Source organism: Zalophus californianus, chromosome 7 (genome assembly GCF_009762305.2).
Source record: "Zalophus californianus isolate mZalCal1 chromosome 7, mZalCal1.pri.v2, whole genome shotgun sequence".
NCBI lineage: Eukaryota > Metazoa > Chordata > Mammalia > Carnivora > Otariidae > Zalophus > Zalophus californianus.
The window spans coordinates 32,972,492-32,995,407 of record NC_045601.1 but is presented as its reverse complement, the minus strand read 5'-3'; the positions used below and the strand labels follow the sequence as shown (position 1 = coordinate 32,995,407).

The following is a 22,916-nucleotide window of genomic DNA, read 5'->3' as shown; positions in this document are numbered from 1 at the left end:
CCTCTCTGTCTCTATCTCGTGCCCTATTGCTCTCTCTCAAATAAATAAATAACTTAAAAAGAAAGAAAAGACCTGAAAGAGGTACCCACAGTATTAATGTATTTTCTGTAAATGGCAGGGACATGATTTTTTTTTTAGATTCTTCGTATTTTCTTTTTCTTTTTCTTTTTTTTTTTTAAGATTTTATTCTTTAAGTAAACTCTACACCCAGTGTAGGACTTGAACTCCCAACCCCCAGATGAAGAGTTACATGCTCCACTGACTGAGCCAACCAGGTGCCCCTAGATTCCTCATATTTTCTTATTTTTAACAAACAAGTATTGCCAGAAAATTTTTAAAAGTTATAAATTAAAAGGAAAAGTTCACACATGGTCAGCAAGTAAACTTGCCCTGTAAGGTATTGTATCTTCATCTTATGGACTGTGTTTGGGACTATGAGGCTGGGTGCAGGACCATTGCATAGGAAAGAGTGGGGGGACATTCATTCATTCATTCCTATGTTTTGAGAAACTACAGAGGTAACAATGTTTTCCACTGTTATTTTTCACCAATCAGCCCTCTTCCTGCTATGAAAGATACTGAGAACAAGGAGAGGCAGGTAGAGAAGGACTTGGAAGATCACTGACCCCCTCCTCCAATTCAAATAACCTTTAACTGTCTTCAAATGATTCTTAAGGAAGGAGTTTAAAAATGCATCGATCTTATTAAAACACTTTATACACTATAAAATGTTAAGATCTATATCACTTTTTAAAAATTCATCCATTTCTTCATTGTTGTTGATGATTACTCTTTTTTGATACCTCAGACTTCAACTCGATACACTTTATTATTTCAGAAGCTTAAAGTATATGAAGTTCTGAATGCTGCCAAATTTAAAGCCCACACTCTTTAATGATTTTTTTGGGGGTAATACAACTCATCCTAGACAGGGAGACTTTAAAAATAGCTTTACGACCATTTTGTCATATCCATTTTCAAATGCCAGTAGGCAGAACTGTATACCAAAGTGTAATATCAGGTTCTAAAAAAGTGATATAAATATGAACTAGCTGCCTCAGTGGAATGATTGAGTGATGTGATTTTGTTTTGTCATTTCAAGGGAGTGAAAAAAATAGACCCCAAATTCTATGAAAAGTTTATCGGTCACAGATTTGGAGAAGAAATGGTACATCGCATAGATCTTTGCTCCATGCTAAAGAAAAAACAAAGTAATGGTTATTATCACTGTGAGTCTTCAGTTGTGATTGGTGAGTACCATTTAAAGATTACTTACACTCTTTAGTTTTTATTTCTTTAGCATCATTCCTTTTGGCAGATATTTAGGGCTAGTTGCATATATTTTTCTCAATGACATATTTTTGTAAATATTTTATTTTGGCAATAATACATTGGAAATTTTATAGAACATATTTACTATTCATATTTATCAGTCAAGATTTTAGTACCTATGGTTTTTATACTTTTGTGCTTTAAATATAATTATAATGAAGTCTTGAAACGATTCAAAATTCATTCCAGTTTAATTTTATTTCATGAATATGAAGAAAGCATCTTCTCCAGTGAAGGCCTCTATGAACACAGAATTCCACACCAGGCATTTTCATGTTTGCTGCTTTTAATTAGGAATTAGGAATAGAATATTCCAGGCCAAAAAGTTTCATTCTGAGAAGATAAGGTCTAGGTGGCCTGCAAAGATTGAAAACTTGTCCTTCAATTTCTTCCCCAAAGGAAACATGTTTTTTTGGGGGGAAACAAAGATTCATACATGAATGCTTCTATCATCTTATCAGGGAGATGGCATGTGATTGAGACAGACTCATACACAATTATGTTTCCAAGTGGAAAGTGTATACATCAAATGAAGATTTTTTTTTTTAAACCAGAACAGGACTATTCTGCTGTGTGAATGTATTCAAAGGAATCTGATCTGTTGTGATGCAAATGTGCTATTTCAAACCCAGGCATTATTCTTATAAAATTGTGAACTTCAAAAAAGTTTTAAAAATAAAATATAATTGTGAACTTCAAGACAACCTGATTTGTATACTTTTGAAGTAACAAAGAAGAAGTAATCAAAGAAGATAAATACCTGTATTTAAATATTTCAAGGTCTTCAACCAAGATAATTTCTCTCCATATCAGCTTGAAGAAAACCTGTAGAAGTATACTTAATACTGAAGTTTATTAATGCATTAAAGAAAATGTTCCAGAGACACAATTTTCTTTCCAAATTCTCACTAGATGTTTTCAGAGAAGTCATCATTTTACCTTACTTCAAGACCTTAGCTATCTCAAACGGGAGATATTCAGTATGTCATCTGAATTTATATTCTGAAACATTTCACGTCTATTTTAAGAAAGATTTTTGTGTTTTCAGAATCTCTGTTGGAGAGCTATCTTCCATTGAAGTTTTGATAAGGACCAAACATTTCCATTTGGGTTAATAGCAAAGGACAAATTTAAGACTTTCTTGTGTAACACAGATGTTTGCTAGCTTTCCATATGTTCTCTGTGTACTTACTTTAGGCCAACGTTGAAGGAGAACTCTGTGCTCTTCCTTGCCTCTCCTGATCCTGTTTAAAAAACAAATGTATAAAAAAAACCTGAGCAATGTGTAGGTTTTCCCAAAGATATCGTGGGATTGGCATCAGACAGCTTATACCCTGTGTCACCTACATTGCCGTTAGACAGCTCTGTGAAGCTCACCCCAAATCACGATGCATCAACCAGTGAATTTTCTATTTTATTGCTCTTTTCCGCTTAGTCTTTAAAATTTCCCTTATTCTAGGCAACATCTCCAGATTTTCCCCTCAGGCTTCTCTATCTCTCATCTTTTCTAACTCAGAGCAATTTAGCTTCTCTTAAACTCCACCAATCTTGTGTCCCCATACTGATCATTTAACATTTTAAAAAATGGTTTTTGCCTGTTACAGACGCTCTACTTTTTCTGTCACATTTTGGGATGCCAAAATGAACTTTAAAATCATATTTGCATCTAAAATGATAATTATGTTATAATTAACCAATTTTAATACACACTAGAATTCCTTTATCTGCTACTGATAGTTACTGATTTTCTCAACCTTATTTTTACCTGAGTTTCATAACAGAATATTTAGGAAGATTCAGGACACTTTCTTTGTTTCTTGATCAAATTTAATTGACTTCTTTCTGATTTGATCCTAACTCAAATTTAAAGCCCGTTTCCTATACCTTGAACCAGTATTTTATTGTATTAATATTGTATTGTATTAATAGAATGGGACAGATTTCCATTCTTAAGATATTTTGCATTCAGAAGTCTAGGGTAGAAGTTGGGTTCAAAGACTCTGGGAGTTGTTTATAAAAACCTACATACAAAGTAGGTTTGTATGTAGGTACATAAGTGAATTTTTCTGGGGAGGGAATTCATTAGATTTGCATTATTTGCTATGTCTTAATTTGTTAATAGCGAATTCTTGGGGAGTAATATTTTCTTTTTGGCTGTCTCAGTTATGCCATTTAGGGCAACTTATTATTATTATTATTATTTTAAAAATATTGGGTGCCTGGGTGGCTCAGTTGTTAAACGTTTGCCTTCGGCTCAGGTCATGATCCCAGGGTCCTGGGATGGAGCCCCACATCGGGCTCCCTGCTCGGTGGGAAGCCTGCTTCTCCCTCTCCCACTCCCCTGCTTGTTCTCCTGCTCTTGCTATCTCTCTCTCTGTCAAATAAATAAATAAAATCTTTAAAAAAAATCAGTGACTCTGTGTTCATCTCCAAGATTTCCACTTGGTTCTTTTCATATTGTCCCATTCTGTTCTTTGCCTCATGGACATTATTCCTTCATTTATCTCTTTGAGGATTTCAATATAATTAATTCTCAGTTCTTTTCATATATTTAAAAATATTTTATTTCATTTTTCTTTTTTAAAAATAAATTTGGTGTATAACATTGTATAAATTTAAGGAGTATAAGGTATTACTTTGATACATTTATATATTGTGATATGATTGCTGATGTAGCAATATTTATCACATTATGTAATTATGTACAGTATTTGTGCCTATATTAATTATACTGTAAATTAGATCTTTATTGCTTATTTACTGCTTGTTATAAGTTTGTACACTTTGAAACACCATTACTCTTACCCCCTACCACCCAATTTTCTGGTAACCAGAAAATTTTTACTGTTTTTTACAGGTTTAACTTTCTTAGATTCCACTTACAAGTATCATACAGTACTCATTTTTCTCTGACTTATCTTGCTTAGAATAATGTGCTCACGGTCCATCCATGTTGTTACAAGTGGGAGGATGTTCTCCCTTCTCATGGCTGAATAAAATTCCATTATGTATATGTACCGTATCTTTTTTATCCATTCATCCATTGATGGGCATTTGGGTTGTTTTCGTATTTTGGCTATTGTGAATAATACTGTGATAAACATGGGAATTCATATATCTTGTTGAAATCCTCTTCTCATTTCTTTGGGTTTATATCCAGTAGTAGAACTACTGGATCGTATGGGTATTTCTATTTTTAATTTTTGGGGGAAACTCCATACTCTTTCATATAGTCATTGGACCAGTTTACATTCCCACCAAAAGTGTGTAAGAGCCCCATTTTCACCATATCTTTGCTAACATTTGTTGTCTCTTCTCTTTTTGATGATAGCCATTCTGACAGGGGTGAGGTGATACTGCGTTGTGGTTTTGATTTGCATGTCCCTGGTGATTAGTGATGTTGAACATCGTTTCATGTGTCTGTTGGCCATTTTGAACAAAAAAGCCCCAAATAATCTGATTTAAAAATGAGTAGAAGAGCTAAATAGACATTTCTCCAAACAGGACTTTTCATATTTTTAAAATCTCTAGTTCCTTGGGTATGAATTCTTCTATTTGTTGGATCTTCTGTGGCACTCCTTTTCCTCTGGGGCTTTTTAGGTTTTCGAGTGCTTACTGTGTTGAACTTGTGTGGTTTGGCAGATGTCTCAGCACCAGTCTCACCGGGAACACTGCTTTGAACTGGGCTAGCAGCTGGCAACAGCAAACCATCCTTGTCCATAAGAAGCTAGAATCTGTTCTTTTTGTGTCTTTTATCAACTTGTGAGGGTTTTGTTTGTTTTGTTTTGTTTTTTATAGTAAAGACTATTAGCCCTTTACTATATTGGCTCAAATATTTTCCAGGTTTTATTTTACATTTAATTTTGGTCACAAGGCATTTTTCACAATAAATGCTTTTAAGTTTTGTTAAATTATAGATGAAAAATTCTTCTGTGATTTCTTTAATTATTATAGTTAAGAGTCATCTCCAAATCAAAGATTTGATGCATATTCGTTTATATTTTCTTCCAGTTTTGTTGTTGCTGTTGCTTTTGCATTTGAGCTTTTAACCTACCTGATCTGATCATTAATATAAGTACTCAGACCCAGAGGATTAATACAGAAATCCGGTTACTAAAAGTGAGTGTGAAGTAGGGATTTAGTTTTAGGAATGTATTTTTATGATATTTTTTTATACCCCAGCTCTGTTCCAGAGATCATAAATTAGCAGCCTTTCATTTTGTATTTCACGGGCACAGAGTTTTGTTTTTTTTTTCTTCTAATTTTAATAACTTGCCAACATTGGGGTAATTTTATGTAAAAAATCTGGGTTCCTGCTGCCTTCTGAACAATCAGAAAATGTGACACTGGTTCTACATTCTTGCATGGTAACGATTTTCTGGATGGAGTAGTTGGCACGCTGACCTTAGAAGTAGCTGCCTTTTATCATCCCCCTTACTCTGTTGTTCTTACCATAAATTTGCTGAGCGTGTTCACACTATGTGCTTGGTTCCGGAAGGCATCTGAATTTGGATTTCCCCTGCCAGTTACTGCTATTCCCTGTGCCTACTTTATATTTCCATGCTGAGCATTTTCCTCTCTGTCTTCAGCCATCATATACCTCGATGTGAGTTGAGTGTTAGGAGAGTTTGATAGGACATGGAGGCAACATTCATATTTTCAGATACAAGAAAAGGTTCTACATCTTAGTTCTCTCATAGTCCAAACTTTGGGTGATATTATGCCTGCTTAATATTGGGCTGCAACTCGTTACAAACCTAACCGCAATAGTCAGCTAAAACTCAAATCCGGGCGCCTGGGTGGCTCAGATGGTTGGGCGTCTGCCTTCGGCTCAGGTCATGATCCCAGGGTCCTGGGATCGAGTCCCACATCGGGCTCCCTGCTCCTTGGGAGCCTGCTTCTCCCTCTGCCTCTCTCTCTCTGTCTCTCATGAATAAATAAATAAAATCTTTAAAAAAAATAAAATTCAAATCCAAAAAGAAAAAAAAGTAAAAAAATTTTTTTTCTGGTGAAACTAGGAATGAAATATGGCTCAGATATCCTGGAGTGGTGGAAGCTGTTCTCAGTGAGCTACTTACAGGAGTTGGGTGAATTAATTTTTCTCAGGCAGCTATATTCCATTTATATTTCCTTAGGGAAGGTAATTGACTAAATGACATCCTTTGTAAGATTGATGAGCAATTTAATGCTTGCAAAGACTAGTTTACTTTCAGCTGTCAGACATATCTTAGAGGAGGCAATGGGGAATTTGGAACGGTCTAGAGGTATTTTTTTGTTTTTGAAGGCCAGCATATTTCTTTATAATTTTTGCAAGTAGAGGTGGAAGCCATAATTTTCTAGGAACCTCAGCTATTTTTTTATTTAATAATAATTATTCATCATTGATTTAATGAATGTTTTTAAGTGTGTACAATGTATGTGCACCTCTCTTCAGTATCATGAGATACAGAGAAGTGTAAGACATAGTCCTTAAGGGTGATGAGTCACTGGCAATGAGAAATGGAAAGGAAGGAGGACTAGACAAATGGGGGTTTGCCCATAACAATAGAGGGCTCTGTTAGGATGTAGTGGAAGAAGCTTATGATTTTACCTCCTAGAAGAATGTGGTGGTGAGGAGAGGCAGAGCTCGAAGGATAGGATGAGACTGAGTGGGCAGATGGAGAGCAGGGAAAGGACCCTGTCCGGGAGCAGCAGATTGGACTTATGGGGGAGGGAAGCAGGCTGGAGGCAATATTAGTGATAGGAGGCACGTTACAAAAACTGTAATGACTGAACCTACAGTCTAGTTAGCCGACGGAGGTACGGCAAGGAGCTTGCTAGGTTTGTGTATATGAGGAGTAGGTGAAGGAGTAGGAAAGGAGATGCACACAGTCACACATACTAAGGCAATGGGTATGTAATAAAAAAGGCTGAGTGGATAGGTGTAGGATAAAAGGGGGTGAAGTTTAATACTTCACATAATAACACAGAATTGGATCCTGAAGATAAGACTTTGAATTAGTTTCAGACTATAACACAGAGGCAGTGAAGGTGTTAAGGTTGGGTCAACTGTTGGCCCAAATAGAAACATACAGGTGTGCTCAGATAGGGTTATAGAAGACAAAAAGGGTCATGGTTAGGTAAATTAGAGTTGGCGCAGCTGTAGTCAGTTCGGTCTGTATCCAGTGTGCAAAAGATCAGAACAGAGAGATACCAGACTCAGACTTTATGGGATGAAACACTATGAGAATTCTAAGTGATGTGGGTCAATGAATTTATTCTGTCCAAATGTGCCTTTTTTGAGAATCACCCTTTAGAAACCTGGACAGCTTAGACAATCCTGTCAGTCTTAAAAAGCTTGACTTGGTCCACAGAGGGATTTCTAGTAGTTTCTAGGTGGTGATTCAGCCAGTAGGAAAAGACTTTTTGGGGTACATCTGGGGAAACCCTTAGCTCTGAGTTTGGTGCTTAAGCTTCAGTGCTCCTTTCCCCTTAGAGACCAAACAGAGCTTCCAATGCACTGAGTTGTCCACTTCTGGATTTTGCCTGGTTTAGTATGTAGGCATGAGGATCTTCTTTATGGAAGATACTACTGTCAATGTAATTGACCCCTTGGTTGTTGCAGCAAGAAGGGGTGGAGGGAGAAGGAAGTCAACAGTTTTTCTTCCTTAGGTGAAAGCCATAACTAGGACAAAAGTCTTAGAGCTTTCTAGAATCCTTAAATCTGAAACTTAGTCAGATGAATGATAAATAACAAATTTTTAAAATGTTTAATTTGAAAATATTTGTTTTGCTTAAATGACATACGTTCTCTTGAAGGTCCACTTCGTGGGAAGGGATATTGGCAATAGATATGTGCTTGAATGTTTACTTTTCTCATGTGAACTGTTTACTTTTTGCTGTAGAAAAATGTGCTTCACTGTGCTTATCTAAGAATGATTCAATGTCCTAATAATTTACAGGGCTACGCTTCAGTTGGGTTTTAAATTCATTTATTTGAGAGAGAGAGCACACGCGCGTGTGTGCGAGCAAAGGAGGAGGGGCAGAGGGAGAGGGAGAGAAAGAATCTCAAGCAGACTCCCTGCTGAGCGCAGAGCCCGACATGGGGCTCAATCTCACGACCCTGAGATCATGACCTGAGCCGCAATCAAGAGTCAGATGCCTAACCAACTGAGCTACCCAGGCACCCCTGGATTTTAAATTCTTTTAAAACAGACTTTAGTTTACTAGTTCTCAGAGTTTGGTCCATGGATCCCTGGTGGTCCCTGGGATAATTTTAGGGACTGTGAGGGCACAACTGTTTTTATGGTGCAAAGGCTAAGATATTTGCCTTTTCCACTGAGTTAACATTAATACTAACAGTGCAAAAGCAATGGTGTGTGTGGCCAATATAAGTCAAAGCAGTTGCAATTAAAAATATTTTAAAAAAGCCAATTTCATGTAAGAATGTTATTGCTGAGTAGTAAAATCTATTAGTTGTATTTGATTTGTCTCTGTATGTGTCTTTTTAAGTATTTTGTTAATGAAAATGAGGAGTGTGCATAAAGCACTTCTGCATATAGAAGAGGGGGAAAAGCACTTGTGTCATTGTTTAAGCTACCAGCTAAAGTAGCCACTTTCTTTTCTGGAATGTCATTTTTTCTTGAAAAGATGACTTGCAAGCTGTCATTTTCACATTTGGGTATTTGGCCGGCATTTTCTTTAAAATACACTTGTTACATGAGAGGCATCTAACATTATTTGCTACTAATGATAAAATTCAGGATTTCAGGCAAAAATAAGACTTTTGAAAAACACTAATTTGTTACCATGAGTTTGACAGTTTCTAAACTTTAAGACTTTTTCCCACTTTTTATTATGGAAAATTTCATAAACAAAATTAGCCAAGTAGAGTAATGAACTCCATTTTCCCAGTTTTTTTCCCTCTGTCACACTACTTTTATCTTACTGAGGTACAACTTATATACAAAACTGTATATATATATATTTTTAAAGATTTTATTTATTTGACAGAGAGAGACATAGTGATAGAGGGAACACAAGCAGGGGGAGTGGGAGAGAGAGAAGCAGACTCCCCGCAGAGCAGGGAGCCCGATGCGGGCCTCGATCCCAGGACCCTGGGATCATGACCTGAGCCGAAGGCAGACGCTTAAAGACTGAGCCACCCAGGCGCCCTAAAACTGTATATATTTAAAGTGCATAATTTGATGAGTTTTTAAACTGTGAAACCATTATCACCATCAAGATCCTGAACATTTCTATCACCCCCAGAAGTTTACTAGTGTCCCTTGGCAGTCCATGGGTGATAATAATGATTGGTCCAATGTGGTTTTGTTTTTGTTTTGTTTTTGTTTTAAGTAGGCTCCATGCCTAGAGTACAATATAGGGCTTGAACTCACAACCCTGAGATCAAGACCTGACCTGAGATCAAGAGTCAGACACCCAACTGACTGAGCCACCCAGGCATCCCTAATGTGGTAATTTTTGATGTTATGTAAAGAAATGTGTCAAAATATGGAAGATCTGCATAACTCTGTATTTTTTAAATGACCAATATGTGTTACAAAAAACGTGGATAGATAAAAGATCCACTGAAAGTCCAAGATATCAAAAGATTTGAGTGTAAAGAGTAAGAAGAGTTTATAAGTTTTAAGATTTCACATTGCAACTAAACTTTAAGAAACTACAACTTGTTGTGTTTTGGTATAATATCAAAGAAGAATATCCACAGTTATCTGAAAAGGCTATTATTCTCCCCCCCTTTTAAAAATCTGTATCTAGGGGTGCCTGGGTGGCTCAGTCGTTAAGCGTCTGCCTTCGGCTCAGGTCATGATCCCAGGGTCCTGGGATCGAGCCCCGCGCCTGGGTCCCTGCTTGGTGGGAAGCCTGCTTCTCCCTCTCCCACTCCCCCTGCTTGTGTTCCTTCTCTTGCTTTGTCTTTCTCTGTCAAATAAATAAATAAAACCTCAAAAATAAATTTGTATCTATGTGAGGCAGGATTTTTCTTAGGCTGCAAATGAAACCATATATTGCAACAGATTGAATGCAGAATCAGACATGAGGATAAAGTGGTCTTTGATTATTCCAGACATCAAAGAAAATTGCAAAAATGTAAATGCCATTCTTCTCACTATAAAATTTTTAATTAAAATATAGTTGTTTTTCATAAAAATGTTCATAATAATATTTTATTACTTATCGTAAGGGTTTATGATATTTTAAAATGAATTAATAAATTTTCAGAAAATTCTGTTTTAATTTTGAACATTGTAAATACTGATAAATAATAGCCCACATAAGCCAAGGCCTTTGAGTGGGGAGGAAGATGGGGAGATTATTAGTAATTTTTAAGAGTGTAAAATGTTCCTAAAACCAAAATATTTACAAATTGCTGCTTCAGTTCATGGTCCAAGAAAGCCATGAAAAGATTTAATCCTCAGACAACTCTCCAAGCTTAATTATGCGTGTGTGTGTGTGTGTATAGAGAGAGAGAGGGAGAGGGCATGCAAGCATGAACAGGGTTGGGGGGAGGTTGGGGGGGAGTGGCAGAGGGGGGAAGAGAGAGAGAGAGAGAGAGAGAGAGAATCTTAAGCAGGCTCCACACTCAGTGCATGTGGAGCCTGACACGGGGCTTGATCTCATGACCCTGACCTGAGCCAAAATAAAGAGTTGGACGCTTGATGGACTGAGCCACCCAGGCACCCCTCTCCAAACTTAATTTTGATCAATATTTCCAGCCTTTTCTTCCAACAAATTAATTTTGATGGCTGCACAGTTAATTTCCATTTAAGCTTTCTGTGGTAAAAATGTAAGAAGTGCAAAAATACCCCAGACTGATAGTAGCATATCTATATGAATGACACATTTAAAAATCATTTTATATGAAATTGATATTCTATAATATAGAATGCCTCTTTTGTGGTGGGCAGGACCAAAAAGTTTGTCTTGTTTTCTTTTGCACAGCCTGACAGGGAAGACAATTAAGAAAATTTCATCTCTGCTTAGACCAATTAAGATGAATCTATTTCGAGCATGTTAGGAGAGGGAGAGGTGAAAAGACAGTTTATCATCTGAGAAAACTGTACATTTTTTTTCACTTGAAAACTTTAGCAGTTGGAAATTTCCTCTGTTCAAAATTATCAAGTAAATTAGTAATTGCTGAGTACAGAGTATTTAATTATTTACTTTCTGACACAGAAATTGAGTGACCGTGTAATGTATCATTTAAATGTACCCTTGTGAGTATACTAGGCTGGGATAAAAGAAAAAAAAAAAGAAAGCCAAGAGTGTCCAGATTCAGCTGGGACTGTGTCATCCTGCCTAGAAAGCAGAATGCTCTTGACATAGTGGAACCTTTGATGTGTTAAAATTACTCAGATGCCCATGTTGTTCCTTTTCGTAATCTAACTGTCCTCCTCTTAAGTGTTTCTTTGGTGAAATATGTCTTCTCAAAAGAAAGTGAAATTTCATTATTACATGCCTTTAGTAAAAATAAAAAGCAACTGATAATTGGAACTCTCAGCTTATTTCTTTACATTTGCTTGAGTTAGAGGAAGCCTCAGATCAAGTAACTGAGAAAATTAATCTTAGTGATGGCTCACTGTATTTTAACTGGTGTATCAGCTATTAATCTTGATGCTAACGCAAAGTGGAAGCTGTGGCTCAGGCTGATTGAAAATGCAACCATTCGTTGGCTTGGTTTCAAACCTTATGATTTATATTAGATGCCGTAGGGACCTTACGTATTAAAGGAGCAGTGCTGTGTGGTAAATTTAACGATCTGACAAATTAAGCATCAGTGCTAGCATGATACAATAGCAGTTCATGTTATTTTATGATTTATTTGTTGAGCCTTTGGTTTTAAGTGTTTTAGGAATATGAAAGTAGAGACGCCTGGGTGACTCAGTTGGTTAAGCGTCTGCCTTTGGCTCAGGTCGTGATCCCAGGGTCCTGCGATCAAGTCCCACATTGGGCTCCTTGCTCAGCGGGGAGCCTGCTTCTCCCTCTGCCAGCCGCTCCCTCTGCTGTGTGCATGCACACTCTCTCTCTCTATGTCAAATAAATAAATAAAATCTTTTAAAAAAAGGAAATATGAAAGTAAATATTGAATTTCTAATAAAAAGAAAAAAAACTACATGAATGATAATATTGGAGTGCAGAGTCTTGTGGTCAAACAAAGGCATTAAGATGTACAGTAAAACTAGTGTTAGGAGACCCTGCCGGTTGCCAAAGGTCATGGCTAACTAGCCCATCACATTGCCTAATTGACTCTGAATACACTTTTTCACCACATTAGTTATCTCTCTAAAGGTGCTTAGCACAGTGCCTAACATATAGTGTTATAAAAATGTTAGTTATTCATATTAATAGCTGTACTACTCATATTAGCATACTTGTTGCAATGGTGTTCTTACTTTTCTAACATCAGAACACCCATTTTAGGTAATTATAGACTTGCGTTACTCTTAATGCTTTCCTTTAATGGCCTGTGATTAATATTGGTGCATTTAAAAAATGAAAATGCATGGATGTATATCGTGCTTTTGATTTATGTATTTATGTAATATTTTATATTGCATATATATTTATATGTAATTAATATATGTAAGTACAATGTGAGGATAGAAACCTTAGCTTTGTTTTTTCCTGGCTCTAGGAAAAACACAACAAAGTTGGCAATCTGTCCTCTTTAATGTAGTGTTATTTAAAAAAACCCAGTTTGATAATGTGATGAAATCATGAGACAAGTATGTAAAACTCATGAAGTTCCTCTCCCATTTCAGTGAAGCACTAAGGAATTAGAGAGGATGCAGAACAGTGGAGAGACAGTGCACGCACTACAGAGGGAAAAGCGCAGTGACCCAGAAGTTCCTAGAGTGAGACAGACCTTGTTGTAATAGTCACTGCCACTTCCCAGCTCGGTAGCCTTATGCACATTACTTCATGACCCTAAACCCATCTGTAAGATGGGGTTAATAATGATGGTTAACTCATGAGGATGTTGTGAGGACTGAATGAGATAATGCACTAAAAGCACTTAGCATCGTGCCTGACTCATACTCAGTACTCGCACTCACTAGTGTCCATTATTGCTGTGTTTATTACAAAGTGTGTGTAGCATTCTTTTTTTTTTTTTTTGAGATTTTATTTATTTTAGAGAAAGAGCGAGCAAGAAGGGAGGAGGGAGAGAGAGTCTTAGACTCCACACTGCGTGCAGAACCCGGTGTGGGGCTCGATCTCGTGACCCTGAGATCAGGACCTGAGCAGAAACCAAGAGTCAGTCACTTAACCCACTGTGCTACCCAGGCACCCCAATGTGTATAGAATTCTTAGCCTAGGACAGACAGGGCTAAAGAGTGACTTAAGGAAGGGTTAGCATAAGGGAAAAAAGTCGTTTTCCTTTTAGTCTTTACTGGGAATATACTATTTTAGGAATTAGGGAAAACTGTGGACTCTAAAAGATTGGTTGTTAAACACTGGGACGAGGTGTTAAGGGATTTGTTATAAACGTCTTTACTGACCCATCTTTTAAGGTGGAAGAGGGAGTACCATTTGTGAGTCATCTAACCTGGAGGTCTGAGTGAGCTCATGAAATTTTTTCCATCATTATCATTCCCAACTTCTCTATTTTGTGTTAAATTGTCGTACTTCAGTTTTTGCCAGAGCTAGGTTTTAATTATTATCGCATCTGATTAACTGGAAGAGAATAATATTCTCATTGTCCATCTCTGAAAATCCATTTCCAGTATGTTCTTTTGTTCTCTATTTACTCTTAAAATGGGAATTGGAAGGGAGGGGGGACTATAACCGTAGTGAGTAAACGGCTCTTGGCTGTTGTACTATTAGTAGAGTGAACTTGGGATTCGATATTGCCCGAGCGATCAGGCTAGCTCCCTCGGGGCATTTGAAGAGCTGCGAGCTGTGCACGTAAACACATTTTATTGTATTTTACTTGTGCAATTTACTGAACAGATATTTATTGAACCTCTCAAGTGCCAAGCATTATGTTGTATATTAAAGATCAAAGGTGGGCCAACACGGACTATACTCTCAGAGTTTACGTTCTAGTGCAAAGTCATGCAAACAATTACAACTGAAGGTGATAATGACTGTAATGCAGTTAATGGGAACCAACTGAATGTATGTGTAATTCAGCCTGGGATTGTCAGGAAAGGCTGCACTGAAGAGGGAAGAACAGAGTGAGGGAAGGATAAGTGAGAATGTGGGAAGGAGGGCAGGTGAAAGGGAGGTGTTTTCCAGGCAGAGTAGCTTCCCAGAGGAGTGTAAGTAATACAGTCTGCACGTGAATTACCGATCCTTCAGATTGTATCTGAATTCAGATCTAATTTTGTAGGGGATGGGAGCCTTCAAAAATTGTGGAGCTCCAATGACACTCTCAGATTTGTACTTTAGAGAGGCCATTCTACCAGTAGTCTGAAAGCCCGATGGTGGGGAGAACAGGGAGCTGAATCGGTAAGATCAGTAAGGAGACTGGAGCACTAGCCGAGCCAGGTCCTGAAGACGGTCTGCAGTTAACATTGGCAGCAGAGGTGGAGAAGGCGGGGTGCACTGCAGGTCTAGGTAGGCAGGAGAATCAGTCTTTTTAGGTTTACGGCAGATTATGAAAGACAGGGGAGAGGTCTAGAATGGCTCCCATATTTGGGGTTTGACAGCTAGGTCGACTGTAGTGCCCTCCACCAGTGTAAGGGATAAAAGAGAAAACATTTTGGTGACAAGGGGATGAGTTTGATTTTAGACATATTAAAACACCTGTGGCCCAGTCAAGTGACACATCCCAGAGGGAGGTGTGGGACATAGACGACCTATCCGAGAGATAGATTTGGGATTCAGTGGCATTAGGTTCACAGTGAAAGCTGTGGCTATGAATGAAATAATTGAGGGGTATCTGGAAACCTGGGACTTCAGACTAGTTTTGCAGCTAGTTACCTAAGGTAACTATTGCAGAGGAAGGAAGGAGATCTGAAACCAAGGGGCTAAAATAAAAGGTGGTGGAAACTGGTTAAACAAATATGACAAATCTGTTTATTGTTTCTTGTTGGTCTATGGGATCTGGACAGCAATGGCATAAAAATGCCCCTTTACTATGTAAATTTCCTTCTTTTATAGAGAAACTTGTTCTGGTAAAAACAAGGGCCATGAGAGCTGAAGAAACTGAGTATACTCATTTCCCTTTATTAAATTTAAATTCTCTGTTTCTATTCGTTAATCCATAAAGATCCTTGACTATTTTATCTAACTTGAAAACATTTTATATAAAATACCTAGAGCACTAACTGTAGCTAATGGAGAGAACAACATTTTGTCAATTCATTCACTGTGGTTCTACTTGATCTTCTACTGATGAGGATATTCAGGTGAATATTTTGTCTTGCTTCTGGCTATGAGTAAAGGAAACTGCATATGATCATCATAAATTTTATATTTCCTACCAGAGAGCCAAAGCTGCCAAAAATATTTCCCTTGCTAACATCTCTGATCAAAGCAAAAGCTTTTATTTAAGAAGTCAGTCTTAGCATTGTAAGGTTGAGGAGAAAGACAGTTAACAGTTTTGATACTTGTTCTCCAACTATGCATTCAGTATGTAAGTGTGCCATACACTTACCCATAGATGATCGTTTTTGCTTTTCTGTTTGTTTGTTTTTTTACTAGTGTGGCACTCTGTTTCAATTATTTACTTTTTAGGGCTTTTTCCCTTTTCTGCTATACAAAATTATTTATTGACCCTTTCAGTAACTTTACTAATTTTAATTGACCACTGGAGACACTAGGGGTTTGCCTGTTATGAATCCATTTTCTTCCCCTCCTTCTCTGTTGGCAGAGCCCCGCCTTCCTCGTGAGGTGGTGAACTTCAGGGCATATGGGTCTGGCTTTGGGCCTGCCGGTGACTGGTTCCATTCTTCTTGCCAGTAATTAGTTTAGGAAGTGGCATGTGACCACATCTGGTATTTGAGGGGAAATCTACATGGGAACTCAGAAAATAGTGTTTTGGCTGAGACTTAGAGATCCATAGGAAAGAGAACATCATCTTTTAGCTGGAAATTGTTGGGTATGCGTGTGATGCCGGGACTTAGCGGCCATCTCAACCAGGGGGACACTAGGGGACTACAAACATATGCACTGTGTATGGCAGACTAGAAAGGGGAATCTGGATCTTGTTAAGCCACTGAAATAACCAACTCAAAAGCCATTCTATCTCTGATTATAGGAGGTAATGAATTTCTTTATCTTTTAACCATTTGAATCAAGAGTTTTTTGTTACTTGCAGCTGAGTGCATCCCACCGGATACACATTTTGGATATGAAAGAAGAAATATATTAACAGAAAATAGTCATAGTGATGTGATGTTGGGGTATGGGAGTGAACAGTCAGGAAAGAATTCTTGAGACGTGGTTTTATTAAAGCACAGGGATAGGACCTGTGGGCAGAAAGAGCTGCCCTGGGATTGTGAGGAGCTATTGATTATATATTTTTAAGCGGGGAGGGGCAGAGATAAAGGAAGTTTCCAGAAGGATTTTCATTTGTTAAAGAGGATTTACAGGATCCTGGAGGTCTGGCTAATGCCAAGCTAAGGTTGCTTTTTGCCTCTGGCAAAGCAAAAAAAACAACAACAAAACATTAAGGCAGTTGTGAGTTCCTTAAGGAATGTTGCTCTCCTAGCTCAGCCACTTGTCAATGGGTGGCAGCAAAGGTGTAAGGACATTTGATTTTATCTACATTTCTTTTGCCTTTGTTTTCCACATCATCAGTATTTTGGCTTTATGGGTATTTAAACTTTTTTTTTAGTTTGTTTGTTTATTGACTGATTGATTTTAGTAATCTCTACACCCAACATGGGGCTTAAACTCACCACCCCGAGATGGAAAGTCACTTGCTCTTTGGACTGAGCCAGTCAGGCACCCTAGTTTTATGGATATTTAAACAACAGTTATCAAATGTTGTTAACAAGTGTCCATAAACAGAACGAATAGTGACATAGTGTATCAGATGAATGTTACACTGGGCCACGGTAGATCAGGACAGATACTGAGACCTGCCAAAACCAATCATGATTTCCCTGCCTTTCATCTAGTATAAGTGAATTTTCTTTTTATTATTTTGGGGATTTACTTTCATTCTTCCTCATCCCTTTCACTCTTATTAGAGAAAAAAAAAACCTTTAATAATAGTGCACTGAGTTATTAAAGCACCTTTTATTTGAGGTCTTCCAATCCTTTATATAGCAGGAAATGTGACTGTTGTCTCGCCCAAGGTCAAACAGTGGAGCATTTTTAGAGCTAAATACAGATTGGACGATATCCCAGATAAAGAATAATTAGGAACTGTGAAAACCCCCAGTAAATTAGAAACTATACAACCAAATTTTTGTTGTTTACATTGTTAAATTGCAAATAGAATCTACTCAATTGGATCCTGTTGGCTTTTCTGAAGTACATTTTTTTTTCCTGCTGTGAAGGATGTTGCTTTCTCTCTGAAAGTCTCAGGGCATTAACGGATTAAAAGCAGTTGAATAAGAAGGCAGCCATGTCAAATAATACAAATACTGGCCAGCAGATTAAGTATAATCTTTGCTTTCCCTTTAAAAAAAAAAATAGGTTTTAACATCCAATCATTTAACTTGTCCTTGAGTTAAGTCACTCCTGCCGGTTTTTGCGATTTCATTGTTAATGCCTGAAAAGAAGGACAGAGTGTAAAAGCAGGACTAACAGCAAAGCTAACTAGAATAGATAGATGCTGTTGCTGGCCTTTGTTCTCCTGTTACTGCATTGCCTTTATAAAACTGTCCAGTGGGATTTACCACAAGGCGAATGCCCCTCCTGCTCCCGCGGGCACATGCCTACAGATTTCTGCCTCCAAGTAGGTTTGGCCCTGGCTTTCTCTCTCACTTACTTTGGTTGTACTCCTTGTCTCGAAAGTTAACCTCACCTCAAGAGCCATTGTGATCATCATATCAGCACATACTAAGTGTTTAATAAATAGTGACTAGAAGCAAATTGAAGTGATAAAATGGTATAATGTAAACTGGAGGTGTCCAAGCAGATAATGAGACCTGTCAGCCCATCCTCCAGGCTCTTACCTCAAGAGCTCTACCGCTCTCTAGTCTCTGAGCAGGAAAGTAAGTTCTCCTCCCTGATTTAGTTCTTACCAATTAAGGGAAGGGCTGCAGCTACGTACATTGTTGAAAATTGGGTCATGCACATAGAAAATAACTGATTGAGGGAGCCTGGGTGGCGCAGTTGGTTGAACATCTGGCTCTTGGTTTTGGCTCAGGTTATGATCTCAGGTCATGAGATCAAGCCCCATGTCAGGCTCCGTGCTCATCGGGGAGTCTGCTTGAGATTCTCTCTTTCCCTCTGCCCCTCCTGCTTGTGCTCCCCCTCTCTCAAACAAGTAAATAAATCTTAAAACACAGAAGAAAAGATCTTAATAATAAGCATGGAGAAAGCATTTGAGAATTGGCACTAGGTAGACATGCATCAGCAGAGATTTGGGAGTGACCATTATGGATTGGTAAAGAAGGACTTCTTTTGTAATTCTAGTTATCTGCTTGTTTCCTCCCCTTTCCTAAATGCACATACACTGTATATGGTACATTATGTTTTTCTCCTTGTGTTTTAAAAAACACATTTTTCCTTCAATTACCTACTGAAATTCTATAGCATGTGGCAGTTTCAAATGCAAATACCTCTAACTTTCAGTTTTAGAGAAAAACAAAACACTGGAAAGAGAAATAAAAAGTCTTTGTTGAAAATATGACTAACGTAGGAATAATAGTAAAAAAATATTCTTTGTTCCCAAATTTCACAGTTAGATCAAGATTCTTTTACCTGGTAATTAAAAATAGACCTTTACCAGTGAGATTTACAGATAATCCTTGAAGTTTTTCAGTTATAACTTTTTCAGCCTCTTTTTCTTTCAGACAGACATTCATAAAAAGAGCTTTCAAAGATCAGTATTTAATCATGTAGCTTCAGAAGTTTGCCCTTTGGTTACAAAATGGCTGCAAAGATGTAACAGTGGGTAAAGAGGAGAGGAACATCCATTAGATCTGGGTGATATATGCTTTGTGGATTGATGATTGAAAATTGAAATTTGGTTTTACAAGAACATAGAGAAACAGGATACAATATTGAATATGTGCATCCAACGTTCTTAAGGCCCAGATTGGTTGTCTTTTGGCACCCTGATATCAACATAAGAAATTGGGATATATTCCAGAACAACCCAATTTTTATGAGTTGTATTTTCATGAATTGTCAAGCATTTCTTGAACTTACATACATTTTCACTGAAACTGTGACATTTCTTGGCATAACAGTTTCCATAAGCATGCCATCTGCTGTATAATGAAATCTTCCTGAAGTTTGTCTCTTGCTCTTAAAGGCATGTCTCCTAAGGGCTTGGTTCCAGAATTTGGAGGGATAAAGGATTTTTTCCCTCTCTTTACACTTCATGACTTAATGTCCTCTTTCCCTCTACTCTTTTTAATAAAGGAACATTTACTTCTTTATTTTCTTTCTCGTGTGTTTCTGTAAGTTGTCAAATGCAGATTCCCTTTAATTAATGAATTGGAGGTCTCAGAAGAGGTGGTAATCTGGACAGTTTTATAGATTCAGAATCTTACAGTGAGATTTGTTCTTTACCTTGAGTCAGACTTTCATATAGCCAGGTTGCTCAGAAATCCAAGTATATGTGTTTTCAGATTGAAAATGATGCTACCCAGTGATACAGGGAATAGAGTTTTAGTCATAGTTAAGAATTCTGTTGTCCCCTTAGAGACAGTATTGTCAGAGGTGATCAAAGCACATGGAGAAGAGTCAGCGGCCACCCCCTCCTACTGTTTAGTTTCCTTCCTACTATTTTAACCATTGTAATAAGAATCCAAGCAACTGTAGCAGACAGGTATCTGTCCTAACCATGATTTGTTTGTAGGTAGGCCTGTGAGAAAAGAAAACCCGAAAAGGTTATAGCTTTAAAGTTATGAACATGATATCATATCAGGTTTTCTCATTCAAGTTAACTTCTTTTTAAAATCTTCTCCTAGTTATGGTAGATCTCTCTCTATGACTGAAAGGAGTCTGTTAATCCTCTAACAAAATCCTATTAATATTCTCAGGGCTTCCTCATGACTGATAGGAGTTGCTATTTTTCCTGGAAGGTGAATGCTTTCAGGGGCCATTCTGGTATTTCTGTGCTCTAGATAGAGTCCTGCCCACAGCATGGCAAGCAGCAGAGCTAGGCTGCAGCTCCTATAAGGGATCTGCCTTCATAGGATTATACTACTTGTGCCCTATGAATAAAGGAATTTGGTGACAAAACATGAGAAACCAAGACATTTAAACATATTACCATTGAGCTTGGTTAAATAACTATTTTTCTGTGCATTATTCTGATATTGAGGTAAGCTGCTCATAAGGTATATACCTGATACCCCATACAAATTGTGTTTAATAATACAGAACTCTGGGATGAGATGCTCAGGATTTGTGCAGCCACGCAAATTGAGTTCAAATCCCATTGTTGTCCTATATTCTCAGAGATTTTGGCTTAGTTTTTTTCTGAGCTCAACTTTTTCCCTCTGTAAGAAGGGGATAGAAAATACTCCCTACCTCACAGAACTGTGGTAGGGATGAAGTGAATGAGTAAATGTAAAGCACTTAGCAAGAGCCTGGCATATAGTAAGTGTCCAGGAAATCTTAGCATTTATTCTTGCTCAGTTTATTAGTTGATTGTTTTTGTGAGATAAGGAAGGGCAAGGAGGGGCTTGTATCTTGTACTATTCAAGTCAGTTACAGACTGTTGTGTTCCTAAACAATTGGGTAAATGATGAATAGATCATCATTTCTAGGTCCTTCTGTATGGTAGCTCTTCAACTTTGAGGAAGGGGCATGTGATGGTAGGGAAAAAAAAATCAGTTTTTTCACCAGTATTCCCAACCTATGTATAGTTTGTTTTTCAAACAAACAAAAATCCAGACTTATGAATGTCTCTCTTATTTTGAGTTGAAAATGTGGGTATATGGAAACTCTTATGAAATCTATAGAAGGGAAATTACATTTCATTGTATATTTAATGAATTATCTTTACTGAAAGAAACACAAAAATATGCAACGTGAAGACCATTCCTGTAAATCCTGGGCTGAGAGTAGCCATGACCTACAGTATGAAACTGTAGCCTTCCAGAACAGAGAGAAACCTTAGTGAGAGGAAACCAGACTCCATCCTCTCCTTGACGTTAAATGATATGCTAAGTATTTGCACAATTAAAAGCCAGTTTAAAAATTCCTGTCTTGAATTTTTCAGTTGTTTTTCTAATCTTATATTATGGTTGATTCACTCAGTGCCTATGAAAAAAAAATCTCTGACATTAGAGAGAGAGAGAGAGAGAGATCTGACATTATATATATTTCCCCCTTGGACTGCAGGATATCCTGAGGTATACACTGTTACTTATATTTTTATTCTTAATTGCATGTTGTCAGAAGTAGTGCCAATAGGAATTAATTAATGAAGTGAAGTTGGTGTAGGGTTCATCACAGAGTATTATCCCCTGAGTGCTGCATCGGAGTGAGGGGCCTTTTTGCCCGGAGTCCACATGTGTAACGTGTAAGCAGTAACTCAAGATGGCAGCTAGTGGGGCAGGAGATTGGAACAGGAGGAAGGGAGATTACTGGCTGGTGCTAAAAAGACGTAGGTGCAAATAGCTATAGTTATCCGTTCTCTGCCTCTTTCCTTCCTCCCAAACACTATCTACTTCACAACAAGTTAAAAACTTTATAATGAACTTAACCTGATTTCCAGGTCTTACAGAGGAAGATAATCCAAACTCTGACAGAGAGGTATTTCAGAACCGCTAATATCTGGCAGATCTGGGATTCAAACCTCTGGCTTTCTACTTCTAAAGGTTTTATGGCGACATCAGCGTTGATGATTGGGGAATGCCAAGAATTACTCAATTTTTTTCAGTGAAGAGTGTCTACTACAAATATTTCTTTCTTTAAATGCAGGAAGTAATGTTTAACATAAAAAAACAGACAGCTGTTATTTTTCCAGACTGCACACTCTTCTTGTTCAGAGGGGTATGAGCAGGCACCCTGCATCCAGAACCACGGCGAGTTTTCACGATCACCCTCCCACCTCCTGGTAGATGGTGTGTGCGCCTTGTTGGAAGTAGAGGACGGCAGGAATTTGGATGGCATTTCGGGCACTAGGAGCTGTCTTTCATTCCTGTAGTGTCATAAAGTAAGGCTGTTCCCTATTTAAGGGAACAGATTTGGAGCTGTTACTTGAAGTCATTTATCTCCTGTCATGAAGTTCAAATATTGTGTCTTAAAATTAGTTGTTGTGCTGTCCCTGGATTTGCTTGGCCACGTCATGGATTCATTCTGAAAGGTGCTCTTATCTCCGATCTTTTTCTCAGTGGTGCTTCTAGATTTGGGGAATTTTCTGGGCCAATGACATATTTGATGCTCTGATTTCAAAATCCGTAGTACTGATTTAATAGACGAGCACAGCACTGTTTCAGAAAGCAGACATTTAACTTTAACAGCTACACTGTCAAGTGCCGACAACAGGATTGTCTTTT

General features: G+C 37.7%; 1 protein-coding gene across 3 annotated transcripts in view; it reads left to right on the top strand.

Annotated features, from left to right (window-relative positions):
- Positions 1–22,916, top strand: part of AKAP7 (A-kinase anchoring protein 7) — a 144,317-nt gene that overhangs the window by 80,437 nt on the left and 40,964 nt on the right. For all 3 annotated transcript variants that reach the window (XR_003521662.1, XM_027603461.2, XM_027603462.1), the window contains exon 7: positions 1,103–1,250. Coding sequence is in view for 2 of the 3 variants with exons in the window: in XM_027603461.2 (XP_027459262.1) it covers positions 1,103–1,250 (148 nt within the window). In the remaining variant the exon portion in view is untranslated. The remainder of the gene's footprint in view (positions 1–1,102; positions 1,251–22,916) is intronic.